Source organism: Nestor notabilis, unplaced genomic scaffold, assembly GCF_000696875.1.
Source record: "Nestor notabilis isolate BGI_N333 unplaced genomic scaffold, ASM69687v1 scaffold14256, whole genome shotgun sequence".
NCBI classification, from domain to species: Eukaryota; Metazoa; Chordata; class Aves; order Psittaciformes; family Psittacidae; genus Nestor; species Nestor notabilis.
The window spans coordinates 10111-24560 of NW_009933441.1; the positions used below are offsets into that span (position 1 = coordinate 10111).

General features: G+C 40.7%; 1 protein-coding gene across 1 annotated transcript; it reads right to left on the reverse strand.

Moving 5' to 3' along the window:
- Nucleotides 1-7735: 7735 nt before the first annotated feature.
- GJD4 (gap junction protein, delta 4, 40.1kDa) lies at nucleotides 7736-12080 on the reverse strand. The gene is made up of 2 exons (XM_010016883.1): nucleotides 12017-12080; nucleotides 7736-8916 (listed from the first exon to the last, which is right to left on the reverse strand). The coding sequence occupies exons 1-2, from the start codon at nucleotides 12078-12080 to the stop codon at nucleotides 7736-7738; spliced, it is 1245 nt and encodes a 414-aa protein (XP_010015185.1).
- Between the last annotated feature and the right edge of the window lie 2370 nt (nucleotides 12081-14450).

Sequence of the window (14450 nt, forward strand, 5' to 3'; positions counted from 1 at the left end):
ATGGGTCTCCTGTAATTTTCTGCCATGTCTGGTGAATATCTCTGGTAGCTCTAATAACATGAGATACCTTTTGTGAGCAACTGATTGGAGCCCAGATCTGGATTTGGCCAGATCTCATCAGAGAGTAATGGGAGTTTGCACGCTTACCTCAAAGCTACGTGACAAAATGTGGGTGACTTAATCTTGAGCTGAACCCTGCCAAGAGAGTCTGATGATTCTATTTATCATCAGTCACATCTCTGCTGCAAGATTTCAGTATTTTCTTTGCTGGGGTCTATCATGTCTTTGTAAAGCTGGTGCAATTTATCATTTTGATTGTTCAATGAAAAGGTTGTTTCTTAGCCACTAATCTGGCCTCTTTGACCCCCTGAAAAACACTCTGCGCATTGTCTGCTAAGGATTTAGGAGGGGTTATTCTTGACAAGGCCTTTGATTAGTATAATAATAAGTTATTCAGTACAAACATAAGTTATCGAAAAGGTATTATTTTAGTATTACCTCTTTAGGCAGTCCCCTCATCAGTAATGATACCTATGTGCTTTCTTCTACCTTGTTGCAGTATATTAACTTCTCTGTTCTTTACTTTAAAATTTATTTTGCTGCTGCTGCTTCATTTCCTGGCAAAATTTTAGGGAGGCTGTTTTTTACTTTGGTTTGCTTAGTTTATTCATTTTTCTTCATGATATTTCTTCTACGACCACTTAAACTGCATAACCATGTATCCTTAAACCATGCAAGTTCCATCAGCTCCTCTAGAGAGCAGCAAATATGTTCAAATAAAATAGTAACATGATTCAACCTAATGTTCCCTGACACGCTCACAAGCTGTATTAACTAATCTTGCTAAGTACTAATAAAGAGCAAAGAACTATGATGAATGGAGGACCTATACCTGAGTCTGGCATTTTCAGACATTGTCTGAAACCGTCCTAGCCCTGGAACTTAGTGTGGATGCAGCCCATTTACGGTCTCTCAAAGTCCTGCTTGAGCCCAACCCCAGCTCACCAACATCTTGTGGCAGAGGGGAGAAGGAAGGCAACAGAGGTGTAGCCTGGGCCAGGGACCAGACTTGGATGCCCACCAGATCTGTGGGCTGCAAAGCTTCCCGTCCTTATTCACTTGGGACTGTCAGCCAAAAGGAAACACTCGCTTTCTGAAAAACACCCACAAGTTCTCCATTCCTCATGGCCATCAGTGGGCGTTCGACAGATGGGGTTCTGTCTCCTGGTGTGCACTAGGGTTTAAGGGAACTTGGCACCTGACAGTGAGCCACAGTTATTATTTTTTTAAAGGAAAATAGACAAAGTAATGAAAAGTCTTCCCAGCTGTAGACCTCTTCAGACTAACACCACCACGTTCTTGGACCTAAGAAACATATAAATCTTCAAAAGAAGGACAAAGTTCCCTCTGTTCTTTAGGCTCAGTCTCCAAAGCAAGATTGACAGCTGCCTGCCTAAGCACTTGCACAGCTGACACAGACCTAACAGCAAGGCAAGCTCGTTCTAATGGGAAAATCTGTGAAAAAGAGCTTTCAAAAACACACTCACATTTGCAAGCCTGTCTCTGGGAAAGTTTTCTGCCAATAAAGCCTCTTGGTCTATGCCAAGGATCACTGTCCCTGGAAGTGTTCAAAAAATGTGTAGGTGAAGCCCTTAGTGACGTGGTTTAGTGGTGGCCTTGGGAGTCTTGGGTAAGGGTTAGACTTGATGACCTTAAAGGTCTTTTCCAACCTGGCTGATTCTGTGAGTCTACAATTCTATGTTTGAATTTGTATTGAATTCCTAAAGCAGCTTTTGCAAAGGTTTTTCTCTCAGATATAAGCCTGGCCAACTAAGTTAATATGTCACCGCAGATCTGCAGAAGGCCTATGGCTGCAAGCAAAGCAGCTTTTCCTCAGTTTTCTGTGACCACACACTGCATTTCATCACCACTACCACCCCTCCTGGTGGCAATTCACTTCAAATTGCCAGGTACCAAAGTACAGGTGTGAACCGCCTTCCCCCAGATCACCACCTGAGCTCTTTTAAATAGAGAGCACTGGATGGACAGAAAGCATTGCCAGTGTAAGGGCTGCTGCCAAGGCCACACCAAAGCAAGGGGCTGAAATCCCTTCTGGAATATGGACTTACCATGAGTTGGGGCAATCACTTTGCCGATGGTCCTGGAGATGGTGGAAGTGGAAGTCCAGGGTTTGGGGTGGATTGTACCTTGCTGCACTTGAGATGTGTAGTGGCAGCTGGGGCAGCCCCATGTGGGGTGCAGCTGGTGTACTGGAAAACCACAGCCTTCTGTATCGTGAGACCACCGGGTATTGAGACAGACAGAATATAGAGACTGGCAAAACTGGAAGTAGCTGACACTCACTAGCACTTTCTCTTTACAAACTGATTCCTTCACACACTTACACACACAGTGCATGGTGGTGTGCTAAACTGCAGGGAAGACTCAACCAAAGGAGCTCAGTCAACACTGAGATGCTAGGTGAGGCTTTCTGTCAGGTGCTGACTGAGGCACCCATACCCTTATGATATTTTTTATATAGTCTAGTTTTAAGGAAGATCCTGCTGTTTCTCCAGTGCAAATAAATTTATCTATAGTTAACTTTGCAGACACAGAAGCGTGCCTGCAGTTGTATTACATGTCTACCAAAGGGTTGCTCTGCAAGGTGTCTGGCTTTGCAACAGTTTCTCAATGTAACCCTATATCAGAAGATTCCTTTCAACTGATCCACTCACCTTTCATGAATCAACAGAAGTACTGCATGTTTAAGGTGCCCAGTCTGTATTGGCAGGGCCTGCAGGCTGCCTGCAGGGATGCAGTGGGCAGCTCTGTAGGGACTGAGAAGTCCTTGAAGCTGTATTTTGGTGCTCTTATGAAGTCTATGCATACACTCCAAAACCAAGGCAAAACTTCTATAGAATTTGGTGTCAGAAGCAGTGTGGGACAATATTTAAACTGAGCTGGTCCCCAGCTTCTAGTAGGGAAGTCAGAAGTTAAAGGACTTACTTCCAATTGCTGACCCCAAATACTCCATCTTTCTGGAGAGCACTGTATATAAACTTCAGTTTCTAAAGAAAAGCTCAGAATCTGCCATCATCTTCCGTCTGTAAATTGTTCATTAGTGAAAGCTTTTCAAAGCTAATCTGCTACTCAACCTGAAGTATTAGCTGCAGAACCTGAATTAGAGACAGCTCTCCACCTCCTGGCATTTTCATGTTGTGAATGGCACAGGATCATAAAAAGTCTTTGGATTTAGCACTGTATGTGTACTCCTATTAATTATAGTTGTGGAGATGGCTTGGACATCCTGCCTGTCAAACCCAAATGGATGAAAACAGAAGGGAAAGTGAGAGAAGGCAAAAGCTACTGAAGTAGATTGTGACTGTAATTTAGCTACATGGGTGCTGGATAGATTTAATTGCAGAGATACAGTTCATACTTTCCAATCAGATTTCTTCCTTGGTGAGCTTATTTTTCAGAACTGTCATAGATGTGCATCACAGGCCAAGAGTTCATGCTGCGACTTTGAACAGAGACCGTCTAATTTGCAGAACATTTTAGCAACTCAGCTACAATGTAAGAGCATTACATTGTAAAATTGCTTCTCTATCAGTTGAACATCAGGCTATTAAAAGCAGTGCAAAAGACAGAATTTAAATAACAGCCTTTTCAACTACTCTACTTTCCTATTTTGGGGTATGCATTTCTTTATTATCCTAAAATACTACAAGCGGTAATAAATGATCTGTTCTCCATTGTAATCATGACATTAAAATAAAATAATGTGCAATTGATATTCTCTTTAATGTTCCCTTCTAGAAAGATAATCACTGCAATAATGATGTATCACGTAAGGGCAGATAATTTTAATAACATGAAAGAATACACTGAGGATCTCTCTGCATTGTTAACTTCAGATTTAATACTTATTGTGGTCTGAACTGAGGGATACATGGAGAACAACTGGTGCTAATGGGAAATTATGCATTCCCTAGACACCTGTCTACAGTGTATTTCACAAGAGAAGAGAGTCATGGGTTTCCATTATGCTGATGGGAGCAAATCAAGCAACTCAACAAGGAGTGTGAGACAAGAGGATAAAGTGATTATAACTGATTGAAACTTGGGGTTTGGCTTCTACTTTGGTTTTGGATTGGGTTTTTTGTTTTTGCTTTTTAACTGAATTCCAAACTAAAACAAAAGAAATTGAAAAATTTTGTTCATAAAAATAAGTTTTTAAAAGTCTATCTTATTTAGGCGTAGGAAAAAGTGTTGGTTTTTTTTTTTTTTTATTTAAATCATGCCCATGCTGTAGAAACTCTGAGTGCTACTTGATTTGATGCATGGAAAACATGGAAATTCCAGGTCTCCAGCAGCCTACTACATACTTATTTAGCAAGAGGAGTGCCATGATGCAGTAGAAGATACTATTAAAACAACATTCTGTTAGGCATTTTATAATTTTCCAATAAAAATTTTATTTCCCATGTGAAAACTATTTTATCACAGTTTTCCTGATCAGTTCCAAATCTATTTTCAGGGAGTTCAATTCCTTTCTGTGTAGTCTCAAGTTCAATACCACACAAGAGTGGATGAGCAATATATGGCGTATCTTACATATTGTTCCATGAACCCATCTCCAGGTGCAAGTGGTACCTGCGCTGCAGCTACGGCAGCCTTGTCTGAACCCAAGACAAAGCTCCCTGAGGGCAGTATTAGGAGTATTGTGGTTTCAACCCATATTCTGAAACACTTTTCTGAAGTACACAGGTTAAGAAAAGATTTAAAATGCACTGGCAAATGTAACAGTAGCTTTTGTAACATTTTTCTGAGTATGAAGTACATTCTGGAAGGACTTCTGGAACCAACACACACATTTAAAAGACTAAATCTTGGCTTCAACAGCAGAAAATCTTGTTGCTTTCTTGCTCCACATCTATTATTTATTTTACTCACTCTTTCTAGGACATCTAGACATCTTCATCTTAACATTCAGTGTTATTGAATGTTCTTTCAAACAGATCTTCTTTCCCATTTTCTCCTCTCCACTGAGGATCCCCTTACCAAGGATCACTTAATTTGCTTGAGCTGTGGAAGCTCAGAATAGCTCAAGCACATCTTCTCTTGGTCTTCCCTTACTGGTACATCCACCCAGTTTGTAAAACTATGTCTTTGTCATTAATAAATGTGACTTGGAAAAAGTTGTTAGAAGAGACTCAGAGACATTTCCTTAGGAGCAGGTTGTTGATGCCAGAAGCTTCTATTCAGTCCCCAGTGAAAAGTCCATATAAATCCTGCTTTTTAAATATGCAGTTATTGTAAACACATTAAGTGCTTATTACACAGACCCCAAAATATGAGTCAAAGGGTCCACATGTCCTAAAAGCAGCCAGGTCTGCAGCCGAGTGACACAAACCAAAGGCCACAGTCTCACAAGAAGAAAGTGCAAACAGAGTAAGGAAGAAGTTCACTAATTTCACTTTGTATCTTTCCATTTCAAACACAAACAGGATCTTTCTGATTTGAAATGAGACTTCTCAGTCATTAAAACATGTCTAACTGGAGACACAAAAAAGCAAACTGTGTCCAGCCACAACACATTTATTATTTATCCTACCCTATTTATATCTCACGCTGAGGGATGTACGCAGTAGACTGAATCCACATTTGTTCCCTACATTCCTTCTCACAGCTGAGAAGATGCAATGAATCATAAAAGGTCTCATTGTTGCAATGTTCTGTCATGGTATGTGTAATCAGCACAGACCCTGTTAAAGAGGCTTTGGAGGATGAAGAGTTTAAATATTTAATGTTTTTCTGCCTATGATAAGTTTAATAATTAATGTTGCTCCTACCCTGAAAATGACAAATCATACAACAAGCACACATGATAAAAGAAACAAGCACAGCTAATAGAGAGAAAAACTTTACTTAGGAAGTAGTAATTAAAAACCTCTATAGCTTTGGGACCTCAGGATCCCAAAGTACTTTGCTGGCAGAAGTAAATTCTGCTTTTCTACCCAAACAGCAGTTCTGTCTATCTGTATAGCTACCTAATTTTTGAGGGCATGCAGAAGATGAGAGGTAATTAAGTGTTTACCTTAAATCTTTACCTTTCAGGTGTGAGAAATGATACCCAGATGTCACAGGCCAAACTGTTCTAAAGACTTCTGCAGGAGAGAAAAGGAAGAATGTGGAAGCTGTTGTCCCTTTATGTTCTGCACAGAGGAGCCAGCCGCTAAGTTATTACAGAAACTTGTTACATGGCAGGCTGAGCGATACTAGATCTGTGCCTGGGTCTAAACAGTGTCATAGATACTCCAGCTCCAAGCAGTATCTACAAATACTAGATCTTGCCACCTTCTGAATAATCTGTTTTACAAGATGCTACCACCAGTACCTTTCTCTGAGTACATGCTCCTCCACGTCCACTCCCACTGATGATCTACAGGTATATGCAACCTTCAACCCCCACTGACTTGTAGCTAAAAGAAATTCAGCTCACACACTGCTGTGCTTCAGTGCTGGACCACGCTTATGTAAATGCAACAGAATTAACATTGAAGGAAAGCACAAAGCATGACAGTAATAAAATCTTCCGTGATTCACTCAATAACATTTTCAACTGATTAGCATAAGAAGTCTGTCAGACAAAGAAAGTGAGCACTTTGACATAGACATTGCCACTATATACTCCTTTCAGGGTAGAAACCATTTTCCCTAAGCCCAGGTCTGACTTAATCGTGTTGTGGGAGAAATAGGTATATGTAGAAAGTGACTCACCTTACCTTCAGAGATGCTTAAACGAGGTCAGGTGACTCATTCCTCCTACTGAAATCAAGATCCCAGTAGGACTATTTCAGATTGAGACACGTAAAACCTTGTAGATGTGTCAGTAGTACGCCTATGTCAGTGCACAGTCAGTAGAGCCAGGACACGGGCACTGGTGTCAGGCCCCTGCACTGCCAAACTGCTGGAGCACTCCCTGATACCCTTCTGGCTCACACCACCTAGTTGTCTCCTGAGCAATTCTCAAGCACAGGACCATTCCGACAGGTGATCTGGGTGAAGCCAGCTTGTTTGGGAGGCTATTAGAGCTGAATAATTCAGATGTTGTCAGACTGTGCCAGCTAACATCAGGGGCAGAGAAAGGTACTGCCATGACATTGCTAACTAGGATAGGTATAGCCTTCCATCAGTAAGATCCAGGGTTTTTTTAACATTTTAACGCTTTGCTACAGAACATGCGTTTTTCTTTTATTCACTTTCTACTCTTCTTGCTTGAATATCGTTTCTTAGAGTAGGCTTTGAGAATTTAGTATGAGGAGATAAATTAACCTTCTGAGAGTAGACAACATACAACTATGTCGAAAAGTCACATCTTTCTTAAGCTCAATCTTTTGCAATGAAATTAGGTTAGGGTAAACAAGTGTTCACATGTACTGCTGGAAAACCAGGTCAGTCATATCAGTGACATGCAACAGCTTTTTAAAGTCTCTTACACTCAGAAGAAAACAAAAATGTGCTACATTTTTCGAAGAACAGTTCCTTTAATGCAATATCCTTCAAACTCCAATCCAAAGATTTTGCTTCCTCATCTCTGGAGGAACATACCATAGTAGAGTGTCTTTGCAGCATAATCATAGCCAAGAGATCCAGCTGAAACCACCTGAAACCTCCTCAGAGATGCTATGACTTGTCCTGCCAGGGTCATAGGGCAGTGGTCCTCAGGGCTCTACACCCATTCTGACTTTTTTGACCTCAAGCAACTGGTACTGCTATAATTTGATTGTGCATCAGGGTTCTTTAGCTCAGCTGAAGGGTAGTATCCTAAAAGCTTGCTCTGAACTACAGAGGAAGAAACTCCAAGGTGAGACTTGATCTGAGGTCTCAAACTCAGGGCATCTTTAATGAAGTCTTGCTGAAGCCTGGGTCTCACTTGCCCACATGTAGTTCCTTGGTGATCACTAGCACACAAGGGTTCTTCAGCGCTATCTTGCTTAATAGCAAGATCTCCTGATATACAAGGCTTATTGCTGTTGCTGTTAAGGTTAGCGCTAGCAGTTTGCTGAGACACCACTTCAGGATGAAGAACAGCCTCTTCCTCTTCAGAGAGAAGTGAGCAGGAGCCATCACTGGTCTGGCTGCTATTTGATACTGGACAGTCTTGATTCTGAGGTGGAGAAGAGCTACCATGCTGTTCTGGGGGAAGGTTTAAAATGCACTCATTCTCTTCATGGAGGTTTGGCAGCAGCTTGTTCTTTTGGTTTCTTGCTGTGATTCTGCGGAGAGCACAGAAAAGATCGGCGAGGCTAAGCAGAAAGGTTAGGCTGCTGACTCCCCAGATGAAAATCATCATGATGGATTTCTCAGTGGGACGAGAGATATAACAGTCAACTGCACTTGTGCAAGGTGAATGGTAGCAGGAAAAGCGCTCAGGAACAAAAAATCCAAAGAGGAAATATTGCACAGCTGCAAAGGCAGCCTCAAGTAGTGTCCTAAAAAGAAGATGAACAGCATATGCCCCAGAAAAATTAAGGACACGTAGGGTGTCTGCACCACAACCTGATCTATTGACAACAGCACTTCTACAGGGCTCCTTCAGGTCTTTGAGGCTTGCTAAACCCTTATTCCCTTTGCATCCATGTGCCAAACTGTGCATTCTTACAATGTACATAGCTACTTTGTGCAGAACATAAATGCTGAATGCAGCATAAGGTAGCAGGATAGACACAGTCTGAATGAGCCAGAATCTAAAGTGAGATACAGGAGAGAACAAATCATAGCAGACATTGGAGCATCCTGGTTGCAGGGTGTTGCAGATGAAGCGCTCCTGCTCGTCTTGGTAGAGTGGATAGCCTGCTAACACTACCACTGCCATTCGCAGCAGAATTACTAACATTAGCCAGATCTTTCCTAGAAGGGAAGAAAAGGTAAGGAAAAGGAGTCAGAGCGCTGAGAAAGAAGGGAAGGCAGGAATATAGTGATGCTCTCTCTATACACAAAACATTTGAAGAACTAGCCTCTGTGATCAGGCTCCCCTCTTAATAGATCCTCTTTAGTTTTGTTTGGACTGGGACTCAAAGCTGTGTGAAAATGTGTTAGCTGACACATTCCACAACCTTCATTTAGACTCAACAGTGTAGGAGTTTGATGTACAATAAGCCATGCCAATGGAAACCTCAGCCTAATGAAAACACCCTATGTCCAAATCTAATAAAAAGAGTTCACAACTCAGTTCATAATCCCATTTCACTTACAGTTCTTCCTTGTTGTTGGGTTCATACCTCCGCACCTGAATTTTGTCCGATTTTGATAATATAGGTTATTTAACACAGTATGGAACTTCTAGATATACAAGATTGTTCCATGACATAGTATTTGTTCTTGGTCTTGGCCATGAAATTATATGTAAAGTTTGCTACAGCCAACAAAATACCTCTGTTGTGACTAGACTGGTGCTTACTAGTGAGCTAGTTAACAAGTGCTATTAGCAAACATAAGAAAGATGTTCTACAAATGTACTTCTGTGTGTGCATACGTTACCCAATCATTTCTCTCTGCTGTTTCTTTGGTTGCCCCATCTTGATCATGTCTTCCAACCTTGGTGCACAGCTGCTCTCTCCATTCAGCCTGAAAGCTTCCTTGTGTCAACACCAAGTGAAGCTTTACAAGCTTGGTATTATCTTACATTGCTTCCTTTATCTTTCCCTGAATTCTTTTGTATGACGCATTAGGTAGGGCTTGATCTCACCCACTTTAATTGGAAAGATCAGGCCTTATTCCATTACAATAACACTGAAAATCAGACATTGGTACCCTACATATCATAACTTCTGAATGAAACTGTATTGTTCATGACAGTTTCTTGGAGGAATTTGGATGGAGTAGATTTTTATTAAAAGGGTTGGGGTTTTTTGTAGTTGCACACACTGCTGTGTTAATGAGAAAAAGTTATTTATTTAAAAAAAAAGAAAAAAAACAAAGTAAACAAAAATATCTTTTTCTTGGACAAGACAGGAAGGCCTAAAGATATACTGTCACATTGTCAAAAAATTAAAAATATACTCTGTACAAACACATGGAAAAAAATCAACACCTGAAGTTAAGTTTAGCGCTTGGATTTCTCAAGTTTCCTTTTAAGTCCTGTCACAAGCTCCCTATATAGTTTTGAAAAGTAATTTAATTTAACAATTCGCTGGTTTAATTTCACATATTTTTAAAACATGCCAAGGTTGGAAAAAACCCAAACACTTATGAACAAAAAGCAAGCAAACAAAAGAGAAAAGAGTGATAAGATTAATTCTGTGCTTTAAGGAATGGTTAAAAAAAATAGCTGTAACCACAGACAGACAAACAGCAAGAGTCAGTGACTTGAAAGAAGCTCATTATATGGAGTTAATGGCTGAGAAAAGCACTGAAAACCTCAAGTCATTAATAGCGATTGCACATGTCACATGACAAGCTTTTAAAGGCAGTCTGTGAAACAACAGCAATACACATTCTAAAGGCTTTTTAAAAATCCAGATCCCAGAACATTTTTTCCTATAAAATATATGATTATTTACAGGTATTGTCTTGAATAACATCCTTTTCTACTTTCCATAAAGCTATTTCCCTGTAGTGGGTGTGAATATTAAAATACTCAACTGAACATGGAGTTTAAATGCCCCATATAAACCCATTTGTGGCAAGTAGGCTGATTATTGGCTAGAACAGTAAAGCTGCACCCTGAAGTGGAAAAACTTCAGCTGCAATAAGGTTAAGGATATAGAAGCCACATGAGAGATCATCAGAAAATATTGCTGCTCCCAGCAAAATAATACATTATTTAACCATAAATAAATTGAGGCCTTTCTTTCCATTTTATCTTTAATCACCTGAACTTTAGTGGTGGTTTTGCTGTGCTTTCAGCTTCCTGCATTTTGGTGACAGGCTGTACTATTACCCTCTTTTCAACGTAGTGTGGGTCAATAGAAAACACCAGCTGTACAGAATCGGTCATCTTTAGTAAGCAATGCTTCATCCTTAGGTAACACTTTTTCCCTGCGAGGACCTCAAAGTGTTTGAAGCAGATTAGTTAATTAAGCTCAAAATACTACATGCTATTTCACTATCAATTTTTAATTAGAACATGTACAATAGGGACTGCTGCTTAAGAAAAATCAATGGCTCCTTAGGAAGTAGTTTAGTATGACATACATTTTAGAGATAACCCCTCCACATATCACCTTCCCTAATGACTCAATCTTGATTAAACATACTAGAACAAGCCCCTTCACCACCCTCCTCTGTGCCTTAGTTGGGTGCTCCCTGCAATGCAGAGTACAAACTACAAGCAGCTGTGGCGACTGGAAGCAAAGGGTCTTTGAAAGGCCCTTGAAAGATTTTCTCTGGCTACACTTTGCTCTAAGTAGCCCATGAAAAAGAACAGTGGCTTATATAAATATGGAGAAAAAAAGAGAAGCACTCAGGTCACTGTTAGATGAGGAAAACACAACTGTGTTTCTTTTAAATCATGTGAACTTTGTTCATTTATACAGATTGAAAAGCAATGGTAATTAACCACAACTGTAATAAACCACAAACTTCTTCCTGTAAAAGAGAAGGGTTTTTTTTTTGGCCCTTCTTTAAACCTTTTAATTCATTGCTAAAGCTACTGCATACATTCTACCATTCACTTTATGTGGTATAAATAAAGCATTATTTCTGTGTGTTTTTACCATGACCCCTCCTACAGCAGCCATTAGAGCTGACTGGAAGCTCAGGCACCCAGAAGAGCCAAATTTTAAAACCTAGCCAGAATACTGTACATAAACTTCAGAAAAAATCTATGCTAGAGTGAGTAGGAATCTGTTTAATAAGAAATACATTAACCACTCATACCATTTATCTAAATAACAGCTTCTTATTGTAAGGATAAAGGAGGTGTAGCAAGAAATTATCAGTAGGACACTTGGGTGGCTTCAGGATACAGAGCAGCGAAAGAAAGAAGAGGCTTGTTTAAAGTACTTACCCACAACAGTCACATTATAGTTGAGTGTGACAATCAAGAATCCCAGAGAGTCCCAGTGCTCCATGTTTGAACAGGCTCACAATACTTCCAGCTTCTGATGTTCTAACAATTTTGGCATTTCCAAAGGAGATGAGACCTAAACAGGGAAGAAAGGAAATAAAAAAGAAAATTAAAAAAAGGAATTTTAAGGGTAAAGAATGGAAATGAGAAGCCTGGACACAAGGACGTATTGATGAAGGATTATTTTGATGAAGGATTATTTTGATGAGTTGAACAGGACTCTTAAATTTGGATGCTGGAACAAATCTTAAGGCTTTAACAGGTTGTCTTGTGAAAGCTCTAGCTTCTCAGGTCCAATTGCTCCTACCTCTTGTGTGGATCTTCTGTCCAGACAACTGCAAGCAGGCAAACAACAACAGGAGTTTTCTCTGCCATTGTAGGCTATTCTTACCCTCCAGGGCATACCAGCCTCCTGGCATTGCTGAGATACTTCAGGAGTGAAAGACAGGGAGAGGGGAGAGAAGGAAGAAAAGCACAGACCAGGAAAAGAGACCTCACTGCCTCCCCATGAGAACTGCAGATAGATAACAGAAACAAAAGGATGAGCATCCCTATGTTGGAAAGGCATTTTCAGTTTAGTTCACTGGAAGCTATGTTTTTGCAGTTTCCCAAAGCAATTTTGTTTCTGAAACAGAGCCTCCCTGACAGGACACCATGGCCCTGTCAATCACAGCCACACCAGATTTTCTCCTGTGTGCTGAGCCAGCCAGAGGGCCGAGCCTCTCAGCAGGCATGGTGGAAAAGAGGGGAAGCTTTGGAAAACAGATGAAAGAACCAAGAATAGGGCTGTTTTCCAAGATGCCACGAGTCGCTTACTTTTTATTTATATCAGTTCTTTCTGCCTAAACTGTATGGTTCTCTGGGCATCACCCAGAAAATCTTAAGGCTGTTTGCCCAGCTTCCTGAAACCCCAGCTAGCCTCTGCAGCAATGGTGGAACAAGCCATCTCCTCAGAGCAGGACACCCATGGGGTGACCACTTCTGGACTGCTAGGTGCAACGTGTTGTTAGGTGTCCTTAATGTCATGTGACTGCGCTGTACCCCAGGAAAAAAGCATGGATAGAAATGAGAATCTCAGCTTTTCTTTCCTTATGCTGACCCTACCCAATTCCCTTGAGAAAAATAGTCTACTACCATTTTCCACCCACTGTTCAACTACTTATGGGATGTTACTCTGCTCTTTTTAGTTTGTGCTGTCCACTTAATTTAGACACTTTACTGTCAGAAAATAGTATCAGTAATGAGAAAAACAGCTGAAAAAGGAATCTAAAAGTGATGTTGAGATGACCTGACATGTGAACAAGCATTATTTCTGCTAGAGAGTTTTATTCATGGTGTGTGATAATGGTTTTAGCTTCATTGCCCCAAACACACACTTTTTTATTTTTCCTGAGGTGTGTGTGTGTGAGGAGAAGTACGGAAAGGAGGGAAAGTTGGAGGAAGGGAACAGAGAAAAAATGCAAATGGGTGAGATATAAATTATGCTAAGGTATGAAGATATTCCTTGTTAAATGTCCTTTGTCAAAAATAGAGTCAGGAATGAGAATGCTCAGCAGCTGCATCCACACAATAGGCTATAAATTGTCCCTGTCAATATTGCCAGTTAAAATATCCTTGCTCGTTGTTGCTGTGAGACCTCTACCATTTGTGAAAGAAGGACAACAGCTAGGGACTTAAGCCCCCAAACTGCTGCCTGCAGAACTCTACTAGACAACAACATCTGATCCAATAGCATGGACGTGCAGATTTAGGATGGCCCATTTTCTTCTAAAAGAAAGGAAACACCGTTACTCTCCAGTCTCACTGCACTCCTAATTTAGGGCTAGAATTACATGGGAAAGCCTGATTCTATTTTAGCTTTTCCAGGCAACTTCAGGGTTGTTGTGGTGGTTTTATTTTGTTTTGTTTTGTTTTATTTTTTATTTTAGCTTTTCCAAACAGCTTGTATCTTACTTCAATCCAACACTTCTTCCTGTGGTATGTCCTCTTCCCAAGTTCAAACTGGGAAGGGATCCAGTCTGTCTAGCACCTCAGAGCCAACATTGATTTATTGCATCTCGAGGTCTTCTTTGGCTGTGACCTGTAGCAGTTTGGTAAAAGAAAACATAACCAATGTCAGGGCATGGCCCTCAGAGGCACTGCAGTGACAAAAACTGCTGTCGAAGCACCAACATGGCTGTAGAAGGACAAAAACACGGGCCATGGGCCTGGTCTGCAAGTCTCAATCATCAGTCCGACTTTGGGCTGTGGGCTGAGGTAGTCATTATAAAGTGTTTGGTCTCTGCAACAGCATAGACTGTAGTTTCTTCATCCCTTGATTCAGCACTATTTTTCAGGCCAGGTTTCCCATCTGAAGATAACATTGTATGTGAAG